At 31.7% G+C, this 23,004-nt stretch overlaps 1 protein-coding gene across 13 annotated transcripts in view; it reads right to left on the bottom strand.

Annotated features, from left to right (window-relative positions):
- Positions 1-23,004, bottom strand: part of LOC127730521 (uncharacterized) — a 107,631-nt gene that overhangs the window by 7,140 nt on the left and 77,487 nt on the right. For 9 of the 13 annotated variants that reach the window (XM_052238948.1, XM_052238943.1, XM_052238950.1 and 6 more), the window contains exons 4-10: positions 12,668-12,766; positions 11,108-11,206; positions 10,777-10,875; positions 8,756-8,856; positions 7,678-8,017; positions 6,184-6,375; positions 3,518-3,798 (exon numbers count right to left, since the gene is read on the bottom strand). In XM_052238948.1, coding sequence (XP_052094908.1) covers positions 3,518-3,798; positions 6,184-6,375; positions 7,678-8,017; positions 8,756-8,856; positions 10,777-10,875; positions 11,108-11,206; positions 12,668-12,766 — 1,211 coding nt within the window. Of the gene's footprint in view, positions 1-3,517; positions 3,799-6,183; positions 6,376-7,677; positions 8,018-8,755; positions 8,857-10,776; positions 10,876-11,107; positions 11,207-12,667; positions 12,767-14,198; positions 14,301-15,650; positions 16,054-20,827; positions 20,976-23,004 lie in introns of those variants that run through there. The other 4 variants (XM_052238938.1, XM_052238939.1, XM_052238944.1 and 1 more) reach the window with 4 other exon arrangements.

Genomic DNA, 23,004 nt, shown 5'->3' with positions numbered 1-23,004 from the left:
AGTGTATTACTCTTGACATTGATATAACAGTGTCCTAAAACTATGACAATGTCATTCTATAAATTACATTGTTTCAAGCATCACCGTATGTCAATCTTCGTCCGATAGAACAGTCGGGTGGATACAAGTGACAGTTTGACACGCCTTCATAAAATGATGTATAATCATTCAGCGACATGTCAACTACAAGCCTCACAAAATATGATTCAATCAGGAGAATTCTCAATATATTGTAATATAGGTCTTTCTTCGAAAACAAAAATACGTATAAAATATAGTACATTGTCGCAAAACATAATTTTTTTTTACACGAGATTTAGAAACAGGACGAAAAGCAAGGCTCTCCGAGCTTTTCTCCTGTTTCATAGCGAGTTCAAATACATTTTATATTTCCATCAATGTACATATATTGTTTTTATCCTCAATTTACATCAGACACTTGAAGCTTTAGTTGTTTAAGTCCAAAAAGTTGTCTTTGAATTTTGACAGAAATCGACATAGTTTAAACGCAGACTGCGAAGAGGACCCTAAATGGACTGTCACGCAAACAGAAATATTCACATTACCGCTTGCTCTGCGATGTTGCAGAAGACTTTATTTGTACAAGTACAAGTACAAATAAAGCAAAAATTTATTTGAGTACCTGTTATTTGTCCAATAGTTGGCTGATTGCAGGATAAAAAATATTTCGTAAAAGTATTATAAAAAATTAGTGCACTATGTATATAAATGAAGTCGTGAGATATAATAACGTAATAATTTCACGTCAGACAGACTTTTTTGTGAATGTATTTCATATTCCATTTAGTATTTTCGAAAGGGAATGCACACTGATAAATAAAGGTGGTCAGTAAACATTGATAAAATTAGTCCATTACTTAAGGATGTACACCTCTGAGGAGCGAAAAATTTCTAGAATTAAACATTTTTTCTTAACCTGATTTTTTGGGTTTATATGACTGTAAAAAAAAATAATTGGTGAAGAAAAAATCATATGGTGGTGCACTTCTTTTTTTGCTACAGCCATTTGAAAGTACCCAATTTTGATGATTTTCCCATTTTTCATCAATTTTTGATGTACATATATCTTGCAAAATCATTTCTTGTACCCCTCGCCCATTTTCTCAACATTTTGGCTAATGAGACTGACTTGATTGGTTATAAAATTTGAAAATTTTATTACTCAAAAACTACTTTTGGTAAATACACAATTTTTTCACAGAGTTAAGTTTGATTATAACATTTTTTAAATTCATTGATATTTTCCACTTGTATCATATTTTGGAAATAATTTCAGAACGAGATTTCAACGAGACTGAAACGTCAGAAGAATACATCCTTAATGCGATCTCGGATGCAATTCTCTTTCTCTATATATGATCAAGATATTTAGGATATATGTGAATGAGTTGTAGACCTGCAATACAAACCAACCAAAAAAAAAAAAAAAAAAACTAGTTAAGGAATTAAAAAATTTTTAATTTAAATGTAATTAAAGTTTTCATAAAAACATGATAAATGAATTCTTCAATCTTAAATTCACAATCATAGAAAATTAAAAAACGACGGAAAAATGACAGCCCGTACAAAATGTCTTGCACTGAAGGAAAAAAAAACCCGAAATATTTTTTCCTTTCGACTTGAAAATTATGAAATATATGCCCGTAGTTATGAGATTATTCAAAACTTGAACTTTGATATATATATTTGTTCTATGGACGACAAAAAGAAGTTCGAGCAAGCGAAACTTTGTTTTCTTCTAAAGACAATTTTGATTGGAACGAATGACTTTATAGATTAGCAGAAAACAACTAAAATAAAAGACTCTATGTCCGTTTTCCTTGGAATCGAAAGGAAATGTGTATGTTTAACTAGCTTAATTAATCAATATTTTATGGTCTGATCTGCTCCCATATCTATATAGCACATTAATTATTCGATACCAAACAAAGCGAATACACTTCATTTACATTTATCTTTTTCCTCAAATCTGAATAAATATCAACTGAAAAAGAAGGAACACGGTGTATTGATCCAAAATCCCTACATGCAATACCAAAAGCAAAGGAACAGTCCTTTTACTGCCGTTCTTTAATTAAAGGACACTTTGAGGCTTGCTCTATGTGCATTTTCAAAGTTTTAGACAAACTGAAATAAAACTTTTGCTTCGCTTTTTGAATTCCAAGTATATTAAACTTATTTATACGCTGTAGTATATTCTTAGTCTTGAGTAAACCGCAACTTTTAGATATAAATCAAAATTTAAATAAAATTAAACCTTATAAAAAAGAAATGCTAAAATTTTGAAAAGTATTTTTATTTTTAATTTTATCCGTTTTCGGTCATTCTAAATCTCTTGTATGAATGCATATGTTAATTAAATATTGTGCAGTGTTTTAAATGATCTACAGGGAATACCACTTGTTGATAGCATTTTACATGTGCATGCAATAATGTATTAAAGGTTAAACAAAAATGTACTTCGATTTAAAAAACAAAAATAAACGACAAGTTTTACATTGCATTTAAAAAATCCATTGAATGTGTATGATCTGATTAAAAATCAGCGCTCTTAGTTGAAAGTTTTCGCCGCTTTTCGTTCTAGATATTTAAGGGGTTTCTATTGTTTACCTCAGAGAACCAAATAACGGATACAAACATATTCAGTATCAACCTGAGAACCATTTTCTTCTAGCAATGTTTATCTCTAGTTAGATGTTGTACTTTCAATTATATTTATAAACACAGAGTACAATTTGAAATGTTTGATATAAATGTGTGAAATCATTCATCTTCAAAACAAGATTTCAGAAGATAATGAAACATATCAAAGAATTATGATATAAATTGAAAAAAAAAAACACATCAAAAACACAAACAAACACATTTATGAGTGATATTGAAAATCCAACCCATTAAAAGTCAAATTGACCACTAAAATTCATTACACACAAAACAAGTACATTACGAAAACATCTCAATATGACAAAAAAAAAAGTTTTTTAACGCGTTATGGACATAACTTTTATTATTTTAATCAGACTAACATTTTATCAATCTTTGATGAACCATTATCAAGTTTATGAATCCGTAGCTTCATAACATGTTCAATTCAAAAACAAATTGCATTAATGTTTAAAACTTATTCATTTTTGTTTTGTAAAAAAATGTTTATACTTGTGTGTTTTAATTTTAATGAAAGCTTATTGAAGTTTGTTGATAGGACGCCAATTCATGAGGGCGTGACAAATGGTAACTAGTGTCCAATCAGCTTTTTTATTGTATAAAGTTTGACATGCGGTGATGCTTGAAAAGCCTAAATTACATTGTTATGGTTTTATGACATTGGTTTTAGAACATCAAAATTCGATTCACTATACTATAGGGACTGTGTCATTCAGATTCAGAATACATTGATTTGGAAAACGTGCTTTGCAACTGCGGAGGAAAAATTAAGTATGATTGCTATTTCATAGTTAAATTAGTCATTATTTGAAAAAAATGATAGCAGACCTACATGGAGAAGTGCCTGATTTTGAAATTAGCACTTCGTCGTCGACTATCTTTGTGTGCATTTTCAATTTCCCAATCTTCTATTTCCTCTGGGAATTCTTTGGACGACGTTAAAACAACAATTTCAGTATCATCATTTATCGTCGAATGCATTGGTAACTTCATGTCGATTGGTTGTTTTGGTTGTTGGTGGTTACTCATGGAAAGATCTATGACATTTGTAACTAAAACAGGTTCCTCTTCTGATTCTGCATCTTCAATATTGACATCTTTAGTCTCCACGACCTGTAAAAATAAATGGGTAGATTTAATGCTTATAACTGCACTTCCATTATTACTTAACATTACTTACGATGTATTTGTATTTGATGCCCAAATGAAAAGCTGAACAAATCAAAATTCACATGTGTTTAAATCACGCTGACATCTGTCATATTATTTTTTTTCAAAATCAATTTCATGAACAATCAATTGGAAAGTGATTTATTAACTCTCAAAAGTTTTGTTTTCTATTTGAATATCAATTATAATTAATGAAACGAAATTTAATGCAAATCGTCGTAGAACTACATCATTTGTGTTTATCTTCCATTGTTTGTTTTTAAAAAGCTTGTTTAGTAAACTTGATTGTGTTCTTTTCTGAGAACAGTTTACCAACAATAGTCAAACCATTACTTAAAACTAATCAATTCAGGAAGTATATCTTAGAACAATAACCAAATTTAAGTATTGTTATTTACATTTAATCCAAGCGAAGGATAATTGCACTTATGTTCTAATTCGTAACCTCAACCGAACATAAAACATTTATCAATATAATACAAAACTCTCACTTGGGAGTAGCCACTTGCAAAAGTCAAGTGCATTTTTATTCAGGTAATAAGTACATGTAATTCATTTTATATCAATGAGAATTGTGAGAATTGTCTCTCTCTGACTAGCACATCAATATGTGCGACCCATCTTGAACTATCAACCTGTAAATAAATAATTTTTATAATTATTTATTTGGAAAAAAGCCTCTGGAACACTTGACTGCAATGACTCGAATGACTTTAACTACTATCAAACCACCCGTGCATGAAATTCTACCCGTATACTTTATATAACCAAATCAAACAGAACTATCTATAAAAAGCATAAACACATGTACCTTACCAAACACAACAAACTTGCATCGATATATGTACAACTTTGATAAATATAAATGTGTGATTTAATTAGATTAGACGAATCATATATTGGCTGTTGCTGACTCCGACAACTACTATAGAATACGATCTTATTCCATTTGGAGTTCATGCGAATCCGTCTAATTCTACTCTCATGTTTGTCTGTTTTTAACCTTGATTCTTCAGTGGGTCACTTCTCCCAATACGGGTATATTGTTACTAGTTTGATGAATTCTGACAACAAGTCAACAAGATAGAATGTATTGTTCAGACTTTTCAGATGATGTTAAGATCAAAATGAGCGTTTCATATTAAAATGCATTTACCAGTTATTATGCTATCATAATTCTATCGGTGACCTTAAATAGATATTTAATTTGGTATAGCCTTATGAAAGATTCAATTTGATAAACAGTGAATAACAGTTGTTCTTTAATGACTACATTAACCTTAATGATGTGTTCTAGCTGTTTCATGTGGACATACATTTATGATGCTACATCTCTTTAGCAACTTACAAACGAGGGAAATAAGTACGATAAAACTGATTATAAAGAGGAAACTCTCCTCTTTTATTTTATAAAACTTTGATAAGTTATCCATATTTGATACACTTGATACTAAATAAACACATCATAAATAAAATACTAGTATTTATTATATTATATATAACGATTCTAATTGCATAAAGCTAAAGTTGCAACTCCCTAAGCTCGTTTGACATAAGACGGTTGTGTGTGCCTTTAAATAAGGGACTTTCCATATTGAGTTTTCCTTGGAGTGCGGTATATTTGTTATTTTACTTTTTATTTATGCCTTTTTGATTTCTATGCCTTTTTTCAAATACTTTTTATGTTTGGCTTTCACAATTTTCTGTCAGTAGCAACTTGAAGTAATTCCAAAATACATTTCATATTCAAAGAATTTGGCATCATATTTGTTTTTAATTTCAGATTTAATAGGGAGATCAAAGCTTTGAATTGGCAAATTGTTCCATCATATGATGTATATAACGAGGCTGGGTAGAAATTTATGGTTGACATTGCTTTGGTATCCATGAATAGTCTAATATAATCCAAAAAGTTCAACATTGAAAGTAAATTCGTACATTACTTTTTCCCATAATCCAAATGCAGACCGAAATGTATTCAAGTTGGAAACAAATGAACATGCATACAAGAAACCTGCTCAATGCTGAAAAAAGAATAAATGATGATTACTTGTCACTTGCCAAAATATGTGTCATTTAAAAATCAAAACATGCCACACAATCAGAAACATTTTGAGTATGATTATCGTACTCAAACTCAGAAATCAATTAATCAAAATATCAAATTTGGCGTTTCAAGCACAGATGTTATACTCCGAGTACTGAGTTAAGTTTTATGACCGAAATGCTTGGTAGTTTGGCAGTGTATGCGTCTCCCGCTATGCTTGTAACACCCGTCATGCGAATCCCAAATATCTTTGATATCCTCCTATCATACAAATAACTTACATTAAACAGAAGGTCTCCAGGAGAATCAAAAGTATCTTTGGGTATATCTATTTCAGCATCTGGCTCCATCTGTGGTTGAATAGTCACTGCCTGCTCTGTAATGCTGAATACCTCTGGTTTTTCTACGGTGACAAACATGAATGAAACAACTGCACCAGGTTTAATGTTGACAGCTACGGTTACATTTGTGTGCTGCAACAACAAAAAACAATGATCAATAATAATTTGTAACCTTTTCTCATACTTTCTTACAGCAGTATCATGAAATATTCATCTGTCGTTACATTTCGAAAAGTATCAATAAGAGCTACATAGTCAGGTTAATACAAATAACTTACCTGTGTGAAGATAATTATACTCCATTTGAATTGTTTGATATGCTGTTGATAACGCGACGAAAAAAATCAGGTGTCTAACATCTGTAGTCGACCAACTATATCTACAGTATGGTACCTGTAGTCTAGCACAAATTAATATTTTCAGGATTATAAAATGCATTGCTAACCTGATTTTAAATCATGTGATATCGAATAACGTTTCTTTACCACTTTGATGGTTAATAAATACATTATACAGCGAAACGAAGTTTGCTCCGATTACGGAACGTCAATCGAGTTTGGTATACATTCATCTACTAGACAGCAAACAAACAACATTTCTTGTAGATAACTCCAAGTAGTACTGCTGCCTTTGTACTAGAACTTTACAACTTACGGTATACCTGTGTCTCAATTAGTTTTAAGTTTCATGGGGTATGGTATTTACTGGTTTAATTCAGAAGTGTTTTGATCCTGTGTCTGTTCACAATGCCTAATAAAATACACAAGTATCCTTTATGATAATCACAGTGCCTAGGATAATAATTATAAAGCTACACTAAAGAGGCAATACATTGTAGTCTGTTCATTATAACAATGTTAAACTTTGACCTTGTTTGTAGTCTGACGAGTACTAGACTATATATACCAATATCGATAACTATATATTGATGGATACATTCAGACTTGCAGTTTGGAACTGATGGTATAGATAATTTGTTTACTGACTCTTGTACTAGTACACCTGAAATCGTGATATCACTCAAGATTTCATGAAACACTACTATCAGTAACTTTTTTTGGATATATAATGAAATCTGAAATTTCGTATTTCTGTGTGTGTCTAATATCGTTTGAAATAGGAGGAAGCAATATCAATCTGTCAAACCAGTTTGTTTGAGAGTAAAGAGTTCGACAGTTAATTAGTCTAGGATTGTATTAGGATCAAGTATTTATTTGTTTCATTGGCTCCTTGTTTTGATAATAGCTGGACTACATTTGAATTGAGTTCGGTGTCTGCTTAGTATCTCGTTTTTTTTTTAAATGTTGATCAATGTTTATGAAGGGGCTTGAAATATACAATGAATATAAACCAAAAGCATGTTACATTTATTAGCATGGAAAAAAATTTAGAGTAATTACTTGTATAAACCAATAACTGATTATTTGTACATACATTTTTATCTTCATTCCGAATTGAACTCTCAATAGTTGCTACATTTCCATTTGGTGAAATAACATTTAAGGTTTCGTTGCACTTTGGAAGTCCAGTTAGTTTAATTCCTAGATTGAACGAACTACTAGAACTTCCCCATGCTTTACACTCGTATATATCACTGAACAACTCGTCATCTTCACCAATATACTTCCGGACATTTGTGTATTCCACAGGGAGTTTACAACAATAAAAGTAGTAAGGTAAACGTTGTAAAGTCTTTGACAGCACTGTCGCTCCTAATTTTTTCAATTTGGTATCCTTTTCAGGTTCGATATATTTAACACCAAATATTATACCACTAATGGAGCAAGAAAAAAGATCGTATAAGAATATGCTATAACAGGAGAATATTTCCCAATTCATACATTTCAAGTGCAAAAAGATTTCATTATTAAACAAATTCACAAAGAACTTGCAATTTTGCGGAATATAAACAGTGTATATCTGAGTTTTGTCTGCTTTTTATCTTGATCTTTTCCTCAAAATCGACACATGACCGACTTCAAGCTAGAACCTATGAAAAACGTAATGATTCAAATGGTTGAATGGTCAACTTCCTATTTCTCAGAGGTAAAATACCCACTGCCCCATCATATGGTTTATACATATCTCAAATAATAATTATGTCATAAAAAAAAGCCGTGCATGTTCACACTATATGGGCTTCAATAACACTGGTGGGCTCCTGGCACAACAGCTGCTCCAACAGAGTTATTAGTAAAAACGACAGATATCGACACCACATAAGTTTTACGGTCACCATAGTTAATTGGTTGACCTATGTTGATTCGCAAGGTTTGTGATTCATACATAGCAGATGCCGCTTATAGTATTGACGCAACCAATCTCGCTTTTTTTGGAGTTAATGCGATTCCCTTTGTTTTTTGTCTTAATTTGTATCTTCTTAAGACATTAACGAGATTTAAACACCGTACATACATATCCGGTTTTAAAATTTATATTGAGCTGCTCTCAATGTGTTTTATTTTCACCTTTTAAAAAATTAAAACAAGCAGGTCAAAATCATATAGCATACCCATGCTTATAACCAGCTAAACGACTGCTTTGCTTCTTGAATATCTCAACAATAGCTTGGTCCTCCTTGTTCTTCGATGTTATTGCTTCTTCAAGCCATTGCTGTCAAAGTAAAAGTAATAAAATGCAGATGTATTATGATTCTTCAATACATTCATATCACACTGTATAACTATAATGTAAAGGATAGAAAACCGCTTTTTTTAATCTCGCATTGCTGAACCAATCTTTTAACGTCTGTGGTCGTGATTTGTTGTTGTAAACGGTTTAAAAAATCTTATCCCCTAGCTGAATTGACTTGACCAATTCCAATAAAACTTGGATTGAATGATCCTTAATGTTCATATTTTTTTGTTCCTACTTATCAATCAACAATTGTGTTTAAAAGTAGAACAAACGGGTTTAAATGCAAGTAAATATCTTCAACTATGATATATAAGAAACATTTGACTGAGACAAAATTACTCTCAAGATCTCCAACTTTCAGTAGTAATCAAAATGATCAGACTTCTTATGGGAGATGTTGCCTTAAAATGTGTATTTTAATTAAAGCGTAATTGTTTCGAATTATTTAGAAAGTTATAATAGATAGACTGTAACCGTTACAGCCAAAACGACCAGAATTAAAAGACCACAGAATACCAATATGACTAAAAACCATCATTTGACTCTTTATTAAAGAAATTGTTCTCAAACGAGAATTATGACCGATTTTAGCGGTTTTTGTTTTTATCCTGAGACTAATCAGTTTCACATGAACTGTCAACTGCAAATTAAACGATCATTAGATCGACCTGTACAAATAAGTCACATGACTGGAGCCTAGTTTTTAAATATATTTCTTGAAAATATTGATGTGTACTGAGAGAATACAGTAATCTTATCATTAGTCTTTTATGTTGTGATGACTACCAATTGGAAAGTAAGGAGAGAAAGACTCTTATAATTTTCAAATATCCTTATTCATCATGATTTATGCGTATGAGAATAATACGAATCTGGCAATGGCGATAACATATACTTTGTTGGCCTTGGATTTTATATTGTTTTGTAGATATTGGTTCTAGCTTAATTTTGTAATATGATTGAGTAAACTAGGTAATATCAAATGTTCATAATTATGACTGAGATTAGATTGTGTCCCTTTATACGTGTTTTTAAAAAAATCGGACGTCATTTATAATTTTTTTAACACATCTGGTACTGAATTTTAATCTGATACTTCCACACATGTTTAATATACTGTAAAAAGTTCCATCATAAATTCTAATCAGAATTAAAATGATATCTTACTTTTTAACTTCCGATAATAAACGGTAATGATTTCTAAATTTAAACTTACATATGAACAATATGCTAGCATACCTAATAAAAATTGAATTATATCGATTTTTAAACTTGTGTTTAATTCTTTCTGCAAGTCAGTTACTGGTATAGTTATGTTTAATTGTATACTCTTAATATCAATTTTGTTCAAACTCAAAATCAGGAGTAGTGATATAGAGCCAGATTAGCTGGCTAAACAAAAATTAAATATATTTGCTATATAAGACGTAATTTGTGTAGTGTTACAACTGAAACAACCTTTTTGGTCTAGAACTTTCTTGACCACTACTTTTAACAGCACATTTTTTGTTGTTATTCTTTCTTAACCTACCTCGACGAAATTTTCCATGCAGTGGCCGCTACATTAGACGTCGATGCACTAACATTTGAAAATATGCCACCATATCATGTATGATAGATGACTATAAATACAGGAAAGCGGGAACAATTTGTAAAATAGACAACAAATGGCTTCTGTATTTATCTACCAACTTTTAAAAAAGGTGCATGTCTACTAATGTTTAACAGATGAGCATTAGATTTCCTTTTCAATTAAAAAGTAAAAGACACATAATACAATTCAGCTGAAATGCATAAATAAAAATTCAAATAAAACGAGTTGATAAATGTACTTATGGAAAGTTGTTCGAAATGTTCAGATCTGAATTGATAAAAAAAAACCCAGCCTTTTCTTACCCAGTCTTGCATGACAAGATCTGCTCCAAAGAGACATAACGCATCGATCACTTTTATATGTTTTCCGCGGACAGCTAACTCCAATGGGTTATTACCTTGCTAAAATAAATAACGGGTAATTGTAAATGCAAAACAAATATGTATATAACCAAATAAGCAATTTAATATTTTAGTCTTTCACATTAATTATACTTAAATGTTTGAATGTGCATCTGATTCTTTAAATTACGGAAACAAAACGTTAATACTTCGATCACATGTTGAGTTAATGAAATGAAACGGATATTTGTTAATAAGTTGCCCTTTTTTCACATAAAAGATAAAATCATACCCAGTTTAATGCATGAATATCTGCCCCTTTGGCTACCAAAGCGACCAATGTTGCTTCATGACCCGTACGTGCAGCTTTATGAAGCGCTGTTTCACCGTTCTAGAATAAAAAAAAAGTAGTTAGATCAACTAAATCAGGTTATTCATAGTATACCGTAAACAAACAGAAAAAGAAGTGATATTCGGCGATCTATAGTTCTACTGCCGCTGAGTTGATTACTTTTTGCTATACTTTTTTCTATTACTATTATTTAATTTCATTTGTTTTTCGTGGTCCTTTATCCTGGCTATGAATTAATTGAAAGACTACACGAAGTTATCTTTCTCAGGCTTAACGAACTAAACTTTACAAAACAATATTTTTATAAGCTTTCAGTATAATTTTTACAGTTTCTTCTTGTGTTGTGCTGTTGAACATATGTTCGAAGAGTAGGGGGTTTGGGAAGAAGGTGGTGGAGGAGGTGGTGGTGGTGGTGGTGGTGGGGGGGGGGGGGGGGGGGGGGGGGGGGGTTGAGCACTCTCACACATGTTTATCCCGCCAAATTCTATATGTGTCTGTCTGAAGTCAGGAACAAGTAATCGGTGGTTGACCTTGGTTGCTGTCTGTTATGTCTTTATGTACCTGTCAGGAGCCTGTAGTTCATTGGTTGTCGTTGGTTCATGTCTGTCATATTTGTTTTTCCTAAATTGTTTTGTTATAAATTAGACCGTTAGTTTTCTCAATTGAATTGTATCATCTTTTACATGTCCAGGCCTTTTATAGCCGAATATACGGTATGGGTTTTTCTCATTGTTGAAGGCCGTACGGTTGCCTATAATTGCTTACATCCACTTCAATTGAACTTTGGTGGATAGTTGTCTCATTGGCAATCATACCAGATCTCCTTATTTTTATATTTGTTTTTCCTGATGTTTTTGGTCATACTTCAGGGTGTTGTTTTTTTCGTTTGAATTATTTCACATTTCATCATGTCAGAGCCTTTTATAACTGACTATACGGTGTGGGTTTTGTTCATGGTTGAAGGCATACGGTGACCTACTGCTTAAATCTAGGTCATCTGGACTCTGATAGATAGTTCTCTTAGTGGCAATCATACCACATCTCCCTTCTTTATATTTGCATACTAAATCAATTTTGAGATTAATTGATATCTAGTGTATATATACTGTATGACTTATTTATCCGTTTAAATAGTATTTATTCTGTTAATTCTGACGATTTGATGTTATTGTATGATGCTCAAAGCCCTGTTGATTGACTTCGATTATACATAATACATTTTTGTTTATGCTATTTGCTTTATTGTTTAACTTTAAATTGAAAGTATGTTGTATTCAAATATAATTCCATTAAAATTTTGTTGATGAGCTGGGTGTTTTATAGCTTGTCTTAAACATTGTGACTTGAAACCCATTGTTGAATCTTTTAAATGACCTGAAAATTTTATTTCCCTGTTATCTTTTCTTGATAAATAATCCATTCGACAAAAGCAAGGTTTCATTCTAGTAATTCTTAAGCTGGTTTTTGCTCCTTTTTAATGCATTGTTGTTTAATACTTACACAGTCCCATATCTTTACACTGGCACCTTTGGAAAGAAGTTTTAAAATCAAATCATCATATCCTGCTAAGGCTGCATAGTGTATTACATTACATTTTGTCTGAAATAAAATATAAAAGACAGGTATGCATTGCTTATTGTTTCCCATGGAACTTTTGTAATTTTGTTAAATGATTTAGTATGTTATAAATTAAATTAAACAGTTTTAGTCAAGAATGTGCTAATGAATTTTGCAGCTTCTGCCAAGTGTGGGAACTTAAACAACCTTTTATAAGATACAATCGACCAGTAAATTAAAGAGACTCTCATTTGGTCGCATACAGTCACTTTTCATAGTATTAAAAAAAAAAACAAAAAAATTTAAAATCTATTTTATTTATTTTAGTACCAAAAAAATAATAAAATAAATAAGTCTCGTTCTGTTCATTTAAAGTATGCACCAGTACAGACTATACTTTTAAATGCCATGGCCAGTATAAAAGGCGTAAAAAGATTTCCTGCGTCATTAAAATATTTTTAAATGGAAATTGTTTTGTCACAATCTCACCTGTGTATTTAAACATAGATGTTATATACAATCAATAAAACGGTTATTCTCAATAAGCACAATACAATACCTATTCACCTATAATTAACGACACTTTAAGTATTTAACAAATACACATCGGCACTAAACACATTTATTTAAAAACCAGTTGTTGGCATGACACGGGTTATGTTCGTCTCATATATGTTATGATGGTATGATGGTATGATACTAAACCCCTAACGGGAAGGATTGTGCCTGATATTCATATGATGAAGACATAATCTTTCAATCAGTTTAATTGAAGTCTGGAGCTGGCATGTCAGTTAACTGCTAGTAGTCTGTTGTTATTTATGTATTATTGTCATTTTGTTTATTTTCTTTGGTTACATCTTCTGACATAAGACTCGGACTTCTCTTGAACTGAATTTTAATGTGCGTATTGTTATGCGTTTACTTTTCTACATTGGCTAGAGGTATAGGGGGAGGATTGAGATCTCATAAACATGTTTAACCCCGCCGCATTTTTGCGCCTGTCCCAAGTCAGGAGCCTCTAGCCTTTGTCAGTCATGTATTATTTTTAATTTTAGTTTCTTGTGTACAATTTGGAGTTTAGTATGGCGTTCATTATCACTGAACTAGTATATATATTTGTTTAGGGGCCAGCTGAAGGACGCCTCCGGGTGCGGGAATTTCTCGCTGCATTGAAGACCTGTTGGTGACCTTCTGCTGTTGTCTGTTCTATGGTCGGGTTGTTGTCTCTTTGACACATTCCCCATTTCCATTCTCAATTTTATTTTACACTAAGATTAATATGTCTTTTGAATTGATTAAAATTTTCGAAGTTTTCATCTCCCCAAATTTACACTTATTTTTTTAATGTGACAGAATATTTCGTTTTCTACCTGATGGCTTAAATTATTACAAAGAATCATATCAGTAAAGGTTACATAAGGCAAAAGACTTTACAACTTCCTTTTCGTATTTGTAATTTTAGAATAGTTACTTGATCAAGAAAGTGTATATCAGCTCCATTGTCAATGAGTTTTAAAGCTGCTTGTTTCTTCTTATTTTTCACTGCAAATAACAGCTCAGATCCCTTACTATCCTGAAAGTAAAATCATTTCTGATTGATATATTGATCAGAACCATATAATGTTAAGTCGACTTTCATTTAAAATGTTGTCATAATTTCTTTTTGTTTTAATTTTCTTTGACGATAAAACACCCGTAAAGAAGGGAACATCGACACACTCAGTACTTTTATCTTACATTTGGTTCATATGAGCATTCTTGGAAACAAAAATTAGTTGTTTTATTTTTGTTTTGACCATCTGTCTGTGTTTTCTGTAATACATGTATTTTTTAGTTGAGTAATTTGCTGAACTGATGATATTTCTTTTCTTCTCTGCCCCCTTAGTTAAAGTTTATGTCTTCCAATGGAATTGTATGTTGATTTCACATCTTTGGTAACGTTTTCACAAGCAATCTAAACTCAGCAGGATTTAGAATTTGGAATATGATATATATATATATAAGTACGTCTGAACCAGTGACAACTCTACAACAGATTTATCCATCGGATCACCAGCAGTGATGGTGAAACATGGCTGTGTACATTCTGTATATACAACTCGTCTAAACATCAGCCCAACAATGTTAGAACTGTAAATTTGCTTTCGCAAATTTTTTGTTCTTCCCTCGCCGGGATTCGAACTCATGCTACTGAGATATCGTGACACCAAATCGCCTGCACTGTATCCGACGTGCTAGACCACACGACCACCTAGGCTTCACAATAATAAAGCTTTCGGTGGCCGGGTGTTACCTTTCCTCGTCAGTTTTAATCTAGCGTCGTAATACAGTACATGATATATAAGGCATGAAGATGAAATTGTTACAGATCAGCTGAAATATCTATTGTAAAGGATCCTACAAATTAATGCAAGATACAGTCACAGAAATAATTATATTTATAAGTACGTCTGAACCAGTGACAACTCTACAACAGATTTATCCATATATATATATAATTTTGAATGGTTTTTATGCGCATGATGAACTTTGCGTTTATTCTTTGGTTTTAATATCTATATTGCTGCTTGGCACAATTTTTCTAAAAAATTTTAAGGTATATAAAATTTTGTATTTGATTTTGATTTTGTATTGATTCGAGCGCTACTAATGAGTTTTATTTTGTAAACGAAATGCATGTCGGGCGTACATGTACCAAATTATGAGTCTGGTCTCATTGATGAGTTTTTCCCCATTAACGTATACACAACATATTCAATATGCCAATGTATGATTAGTATTATGAAAGGAGAAAAGTCACACAGAAACACACACACATATTTTTTACATAAATATATGTACAGATAATCAAATCTGTAAAGATGTCTTTATCCTGCATTTTAAAATCACTTTTTTGCTAAACAAGCAAATCTACAAAACTCACCTCAATTGTCTGATTATTTTGCAAACTATCTTCCAAAATAGCACCTTTATTTTCTTTTACAGTCTCATTTGTCTCATCTGGAAACACTTTGGATGTGTGTTTCGATTTACGTCGTTTTGCTTTGTATTCCATCGAACCTGGATCCGCTGTATTCTCATTCATATTTAACGTTGATGTGTCATTTGTCCTTTCGTTTTCAACTATTGACAAGACTTTGTCATCCTTTCCTTCATCGACCTGTGGTGCTTGTTCTTTGTCAGGCATCTGACTCTTCTCATTGTTTGCATCATTACTCGGTTCATTATTTTCATTAGTACCTTCAATTTCATCTATTTGGTCAGCCATAGTTTTAGTTCAGATACGTTCTACTCATTTCAGGTAACTTTTATATGCCATATAATGCCTTTATACAAGAAAATATTAATTTTAGTATTGATGAACCAAGATTGATGTAAGAATGTTTAAAAAATAATCTATTGTACAAACGTCCAGGAATTTCGAAGCAAGAAAAAAATCAATGCAAACGGACGTTTTTTTGGTATACAAGTATCCATTACCAATTGCTTATTATTAACTGTTTAACTATTACCAGGGGTATCCTGATAAATCGTCAGGCAACGTTAAGTTAGATAGCCTTGATTGTAATTTTTTTATGCTTTTAATTTTCATTTCGTGAACACAAATCTACACCAAACATCGAACACACATCTGCGAGCCATTATCTTATAAAGGGTCTCTGTCTACATATTGAGCTATATATAGATAAACTAAGTCTAATTTAGAAAAATTCAAATTTGAAACACTGTTGGAATGTCAATTATAAGCAGTACACATGTATATTAATTGTGCTATCTACTCGTGTTTGTTTTGCACTATTTTTTCTTCTAATATTTAGCAGAGGACCTTTTAGACGCCTAGTTTTAAAACAGTTTTTGTTCGTTTTCCAGCGAAGATTGCCTATATAAAATTCATTCACTGCTGTGTTTTGAGAAATGTTTTTACAAACATTAAGGTCTATTCCAATAGAGTCTATTAACATTTTTATGAAATTGAAACGTTGTTGTAAATATATTTGTAGTTTTGTGTCTTGTGCATAATTTAATAGGAGACAAATTAAACCACATTAAATTATGTCGTTGCCATTTCTAATAAAGAATATGTTAATGACCAATCAACTTTAAAAAGTTGTTATCGTGGCAATTCTTTTTTAAGACTTGCTTATTAATGACCGCGGTCTAGTAAGGATCTCTTATCAGACTTGTTTGTAACTATGTTCAATTTGGCCAGTCAATCAAAAAAAAATTAACCAACACAAATTAACTCAATTTGCAATCTATCTAATCCATATATTCTCCTGAAAGGTAAGAGATTGTTATCGCCACTAGTGACAGTCGTTGAGTAGTTCATGGCAAGTACAACTTCGGGATAAGTTGTATTAAGTGATAACACAGCTGCGTGAAAGGGATCGGAATCGTGGCTATTACAAAAGAAACATATACTATGTCATCTGTGACATATTTGCTGAGGGTAAACCATATAATGAAAAATAAATCTTGATATTGTACGTTTTGTTCATGGTTGAAACTTATTAGTTTTGTGCCTAGACTAGGTAAACTTATTATTTCCAATTTAAGTGCACCATCTAATGTGCAATCTAGGTAACAGGCATTTCTTTATGAAATCTGATTTGAGAAAGCCGTTGGGTTTTGTTTTTGAAAATTGTTTACCTTGCAAACTTCATTGTTCACACTATTGATTACAAGAACATGAGACAATAATATTCAGTGTATGTTGTTATTGGCGAAATTATTTAAAGATTCATAGCTGCACTGTAAAACGTTTTAATAATTCGGGCTAAAATATTTTATATATGTTGTGTCCTAGACTTTGACTTGCATTAACACTAAATCTTAAATCTTTATCATTTAGTTTATGAATTGTGAAATTTGAAATTAGTTTTTCAACCCATACTCGTTTCTTTTTTAAGATAATAAAAGAACCAGATTGTATTGACACTTGTGAAAGAGCCACTACATTATGTTTTTTTGTTATGTTTTTTTTTATTATTGTGTCTGGATTACTTCTAGTTGTCTTTATTTATATAAATTGTCAAATGTGAAATGTAAAATAAAACTTAGTAATTTGTAAAATGTATTATCGGTTGAAAAATTAAACTCGCGTTATTCTTAACTTACAATAAAATTCAGCGATACATCAAATGTGATACTAGTGTACAAATGTAGACATGTAAATGGCAATATTCCCACAAATATCTTTACATGTCTATGAAATTTAACAGTATGACTGAAATAGGCTTTCTGTACATGGCAAATACAAATATTCTTACACCTAAATAAAGTTTTTATCAACATCTTGAATATGTTTGATATTTCACCAACAATTTGGGGTTGTTATGTCCTTTACTCTTTTTTTCATTTTCAAGGTAGATACACAAACTAAATACAATTTACATATGATAGTCCTAACGATTTATTACTTATTATATAAGTTGATTGAATGAAGTTTTGTACTATCTATAAGTTATGATATTCGAGGTCTTTAACTCAGTTTAATAGCATATTAATACTGAAAGAATACAAAGATCATTTATCTGTAGATGATTATCCAAATAGTCATTGATAAGAGCTACTGGAAATATGCCACAAAGAGTGCAAATCGTTTATGGGGAGAATGGAATGCCCATCCTTTAATACAATAAATATAATTTACAGAAATGGTTGATACAAAACTAGTGAAAGTTTCTTTTTATGATTTTATTTAGCAAAAATCCAAGAGCTATGTCATATATGACTACAGACTAAATTTACAGAAAAAACGAGAAAAAGTGATAATTGTTAACTTTGAAATTTGACACCTTAAATATCTAAAATGGTAAGATTAAGAATAACTTCAAAAACCACGAAATAAATTATAAAAAATCTTCTATTTCACGAGCTTTCAACATAAGCTCTACCTACCCTTCTTCAATCCCTCTTATATTTAAAAGCATTAGACCTTTGTTTCTTTTAACCGACACCAAACCCCATAACTAAGAAATTTATAAGAATTTGAATCTCGGACACGCGGAGAAGGATATCAAAATTGAATTAGTTAAAGTCAATTTCTATTAATTATGAGAAAACTATAAAACCAAAAAAATATAAAAATGCTCAAAAACACACACAAATACAAATAATTTTTATTATGGTGATACACTCAGGGATGAAAATGTCTACCAGCAGTGGCATCGATCCACTGGTTGTAAAAAAAAACCAAAGACACCAGGCGCATAATTTCATACAACAGACCAGCGTTTCGTCTACAAAAGACTCCTCAGTGGCACTCTAGTCAAAAAAGTTAGAAGGTCGAAACAAATACAAAGATGAAAAGTATCAAAAACAGAAAGTTCCAGAGAAGAGGGACGAGAGGTACCAGAGGGACAGTCAAACTCATAGATCGAAAACAAACTGACAACGTCATGGCCAAAAATAAAAAGACAAACAGACAAATACTAGTACAGATGACACAACATAGAAAACTAAAGACTAAGAAACACGAACCCCACCAAAAACTGGGGGTGATCTCAGGTGCTCCGGAAGGGTAGGCAGATCCTGCTCCACATGTGGCACCCGTCGTGTTGCTTATGTTATTATAAATCCGGTAAAAATAGTCTAATTCGGTAGGTCACATTCGTGAAAAGGGAAGGGTAGTGTAGTTACGACATAAGGAACATATCCGAAATCATCTGTGAAACAGTTATTCCATAACGGTCAACCAACTCGTGATGGCGTCCGTAAAATTTACGAAGGGATGATTTCAACTTCACCATTTGGAACTCTTGGTTTAAAAGCTTCCTTGTGAGCAGCAATCCTCTATCAAGGAAATCATGATAGGGAATACAAGCACGGGAATATCGTATCAATTGGGAGATATATACTCCGTATGCAGGCGCTGCTGGAAAGATGCTACATAGAAATGGAAAGTTAACAATTGGGAAGCTGAAATCATCTCTTTTGTCGTAAAGTTTTGTTTTCAACCGACCCTCATTGTCAATTTCTAGATGTTAGTCAAGATATGAGGCAGACTTAACTGTATCTGTAGTATCCTTTATCTCAAGTTCGATGGGATAGATTCGTTCAACATAGTCACCAAATTTAGTATTATTTAGTGAGAGAACATTATCTATATAGCGGATCGTAAAGTTAAAGGATATTGCTTACTTCTTATCTTTCTTCCTAAGAAGTTCCTGTATGAAGTCAGCCTCATAATAATTAAGAAACAAGTCGGCAAGAAGTCGGCAAGTCGGCTAGAAAGTTGTCAGTTCATTAAACACTTATTCAAGCATAGTATACATTTTTATGGAATTTTGTGTGAAAAAGAAACTGAAAATAAAAAAAAACAGAATAAAAATAAAACATTTTTACTTCACAAAATACAACCAATACAAAATTGTAAGTCGCAATCTATGAATTGCTTGGAAAGGTTGCAAAAATGCATTTCTTTTAATAGTACTATAAATTGGAATTTCACAAAGACGAGACGTCTCGTACGGATTTTGTACCAAATTATATGATTTTTTTTAATGATATCAAACTGATATAGGTCTATAGATTATGTTGCTGTAAGAAGAAATACTTGAGTCTATATGTGTAAAGTGGGGAATAAAACGTCGAATGGACAAAATAAGTGTGACGTCGTCAAGCTTACAAAATCGTAGTATTGCATGTTTGTTTCCATCTATTTCTTAATTTGAAATGATTTATGCATTATTAAACCAGTTATTAGTCTGGGATGTTAATTTGTGTCCAATATCGTTGTGGGTTAGGCTGATGATTACAAATAGTAATCCAACGGTATATGTAAAGTGGTTTAGTTACTTAATGTGCTGTTTTATGCATTAAAACCCATATTCGTTATAAAATGTTTTAGTGGAGTTTTGAGTTTTTAATGAGTGCAGGCTATAGGGTTTCATGTGACGCGCAAAATATGGTTTTGTGAAAATACAATTTTCTAAAGAATAACTTCGATTTTTACTTTATTATGATTATATAGAAAAAATGAATGGGGAACTAAAACTGTACTCAACTGATAAAGATACGACTTTTGTAAAGAGACAATATTATGGTGGTATAGGAATACCAAATAAATGAAACAAATACATAGAATCAAAAACATACCTTTAGACTTCATACTTGTATTTAAACATGTCGTCTATATATTGATTACCTTATTGCATACTTATATTGTACTCGAATGTGAATACAAATCCAATAGTCTTTGCCAAAATCAACAAAGATAAAATGTCGATGATTTGTGAGATAGAACTTCCTGGACCACCAGACCATATCGAATCAATAAAATATCTTATTTATCAGTCATTTAAATCTTTGTTCTAATAGGTTTGATAAATTAACAATACATTTTCAAATTTTAATTACAAAATGCAATGTTTATTTCATACATTATTCCCATATACTTTTTTCGATATACCAACGCGAATTCGCTTTTCACTAGATAAAAATGTCAATATTTAAGTTGAAGTCGAAGAAGGACAAACAACAACACCATACCCAAGAAAAACCTCGTTTCCTCGAATGTGATGTTGCCAAATGAGATTTATCATTGAGTTTGTACTTACATTAGCAACACGATGGGTGATACATGGGAAGCAGGATCTGCTTACGCATCTGAAAAACCTGTAATCTCTCACGGGTTTGTGTTGCTCAATCTTAAGTTTTTTTTTGTGTGCTTTTTGAATATTGTTTATCTGTTCGTCGTTTCTTTTTTACTATGGCATTGTCCGTTTGTTTCAACTTATGTGTTTTGTCGCTCATTACAATTATGCTTCCGGTGATAAGTCTCGATAATAGTCTTAAACGAGGTAGGATTATTGAATGCAACATGTGTATCTGTGAAACGAATTTCGCATATCGGTCAGTCAAATAACTATGGTAATAAAGATTATTTTGAAGGAAGTTATATATGTGTAAACTCGGCTACCTTACTCATGCATTACATTATGTGCAAATGACATTATTTAAGTTTCTGAGTTACAGAACGTGATTTATAGTTAATAATAATAATAATAATAATCAATAGATAATAAGTAAGTATTTTTGAAGTCGCTACTATCTGATGAAGTATCTATTGACAGGTGTCGTGCAACCTGTAAAATAGGCGTTATATATATGTCAACGTGGGGTTAACGTTAAGCCTCTTCCATCATATTTCCTTATGTGAAAGTTTGCTAGCAAGGCAAACAGGGATACTTTTTGGTGTCAACATACAAACATAAGCTTTGATACGTCTGATACTAATGCATTTTTATTTTAACAGTGTCTATAGTTAAATTTGGTATCGGTATTGGTATTTATCATCACTGCTATATTCGTATCCCTTTCCAAATTCGTATAATGAACGCCTCTTTGCTTTAAAAAGTTACAACAATATCACCAGTTATAACTCACCATTTTCTTTGGAAAATGCCTGCACCAAGTTAGGAAAATGAAGGTTGTAATCCATTCCTTCCGTTGGTTGACAAAGTCTCGTGTTTGATTCTGTCAGTTTTATTGACTTCCCCCATTTTGAATTTACTTTGGAGTTCGGTATTTTTGTTATACTTTTTATATATTAATTTCTATTTAGATTTTGATGAGCAAAACATTGTCTGTACTCAGTTATGGATGTACACTCATATGTGTATTGAAAGTCGATAAGGGAGTGAAATAAACTTGCACGAGCGTTTTCACATTTTACCCTCACATTTAAAATATCAGTCTTAACATTCTGTACGCGTTTGACTGGTCTGTATGAATCTAAGTCTAATCATCATAATATCATTAAATAAACCAAGATTTTGAAACTTAACCAAAAAACCATTGATAATATTTAACCCTTTTACAGGTCAACATACACACTTTTATTTTATATGAAGTGTTTGGTAGTCTTGTTTTTTTCTTTGCCGTTTTCGCTTTTTGTTATGGTACTGTCGGTTTTTTTCTTCGACTTATGATTTTTTTATTGTCCCTTTGGTATATTCTGCCCTTTTTCTTGTATAAAGTCATCAACATAGACAGGTGTTGATACAATATGGTTTGCATTGACAGACAATGGTACGTACTAATGTCAAGCTCTGGATCACCTGAGCTTATTTAGTATATACATGTAAATAGAAAACAACTGAATTTATGCTAGGAACACTATTTTCCTAAAAGGTTCAAAAAGCTATTTGTAAGACCGACAAACACTAAGAAGCTCTCCGACATCGCACATGTACATTGATATGTAAAAGAGTAAAACATGTGCTCTGTGGGTTCTCATTTCTTCTCTATTAATTTAAAATTGTTTAACATTA

The sequence above is a fragment of the Mytilus californianus genome, unplaced genomic scaffold, assembly GCF_021869535.1.
Source record: "Mytilus californianus isolate M0D057914Y unplaced genomic scaffold, xbMytCali1.0.p SCAF_2, whole genome shotgun sequence".
NCBI lineage: Eukaryota > Metazoa > Mollusca > Bivalvia > Mytilida > Mytilidae > Mytilus > Mytilus californianus.
Note: the sequence above shows the minus strand (reverse complement) of the source record. Positions and strands in the feature narration are given on the sequence as shown.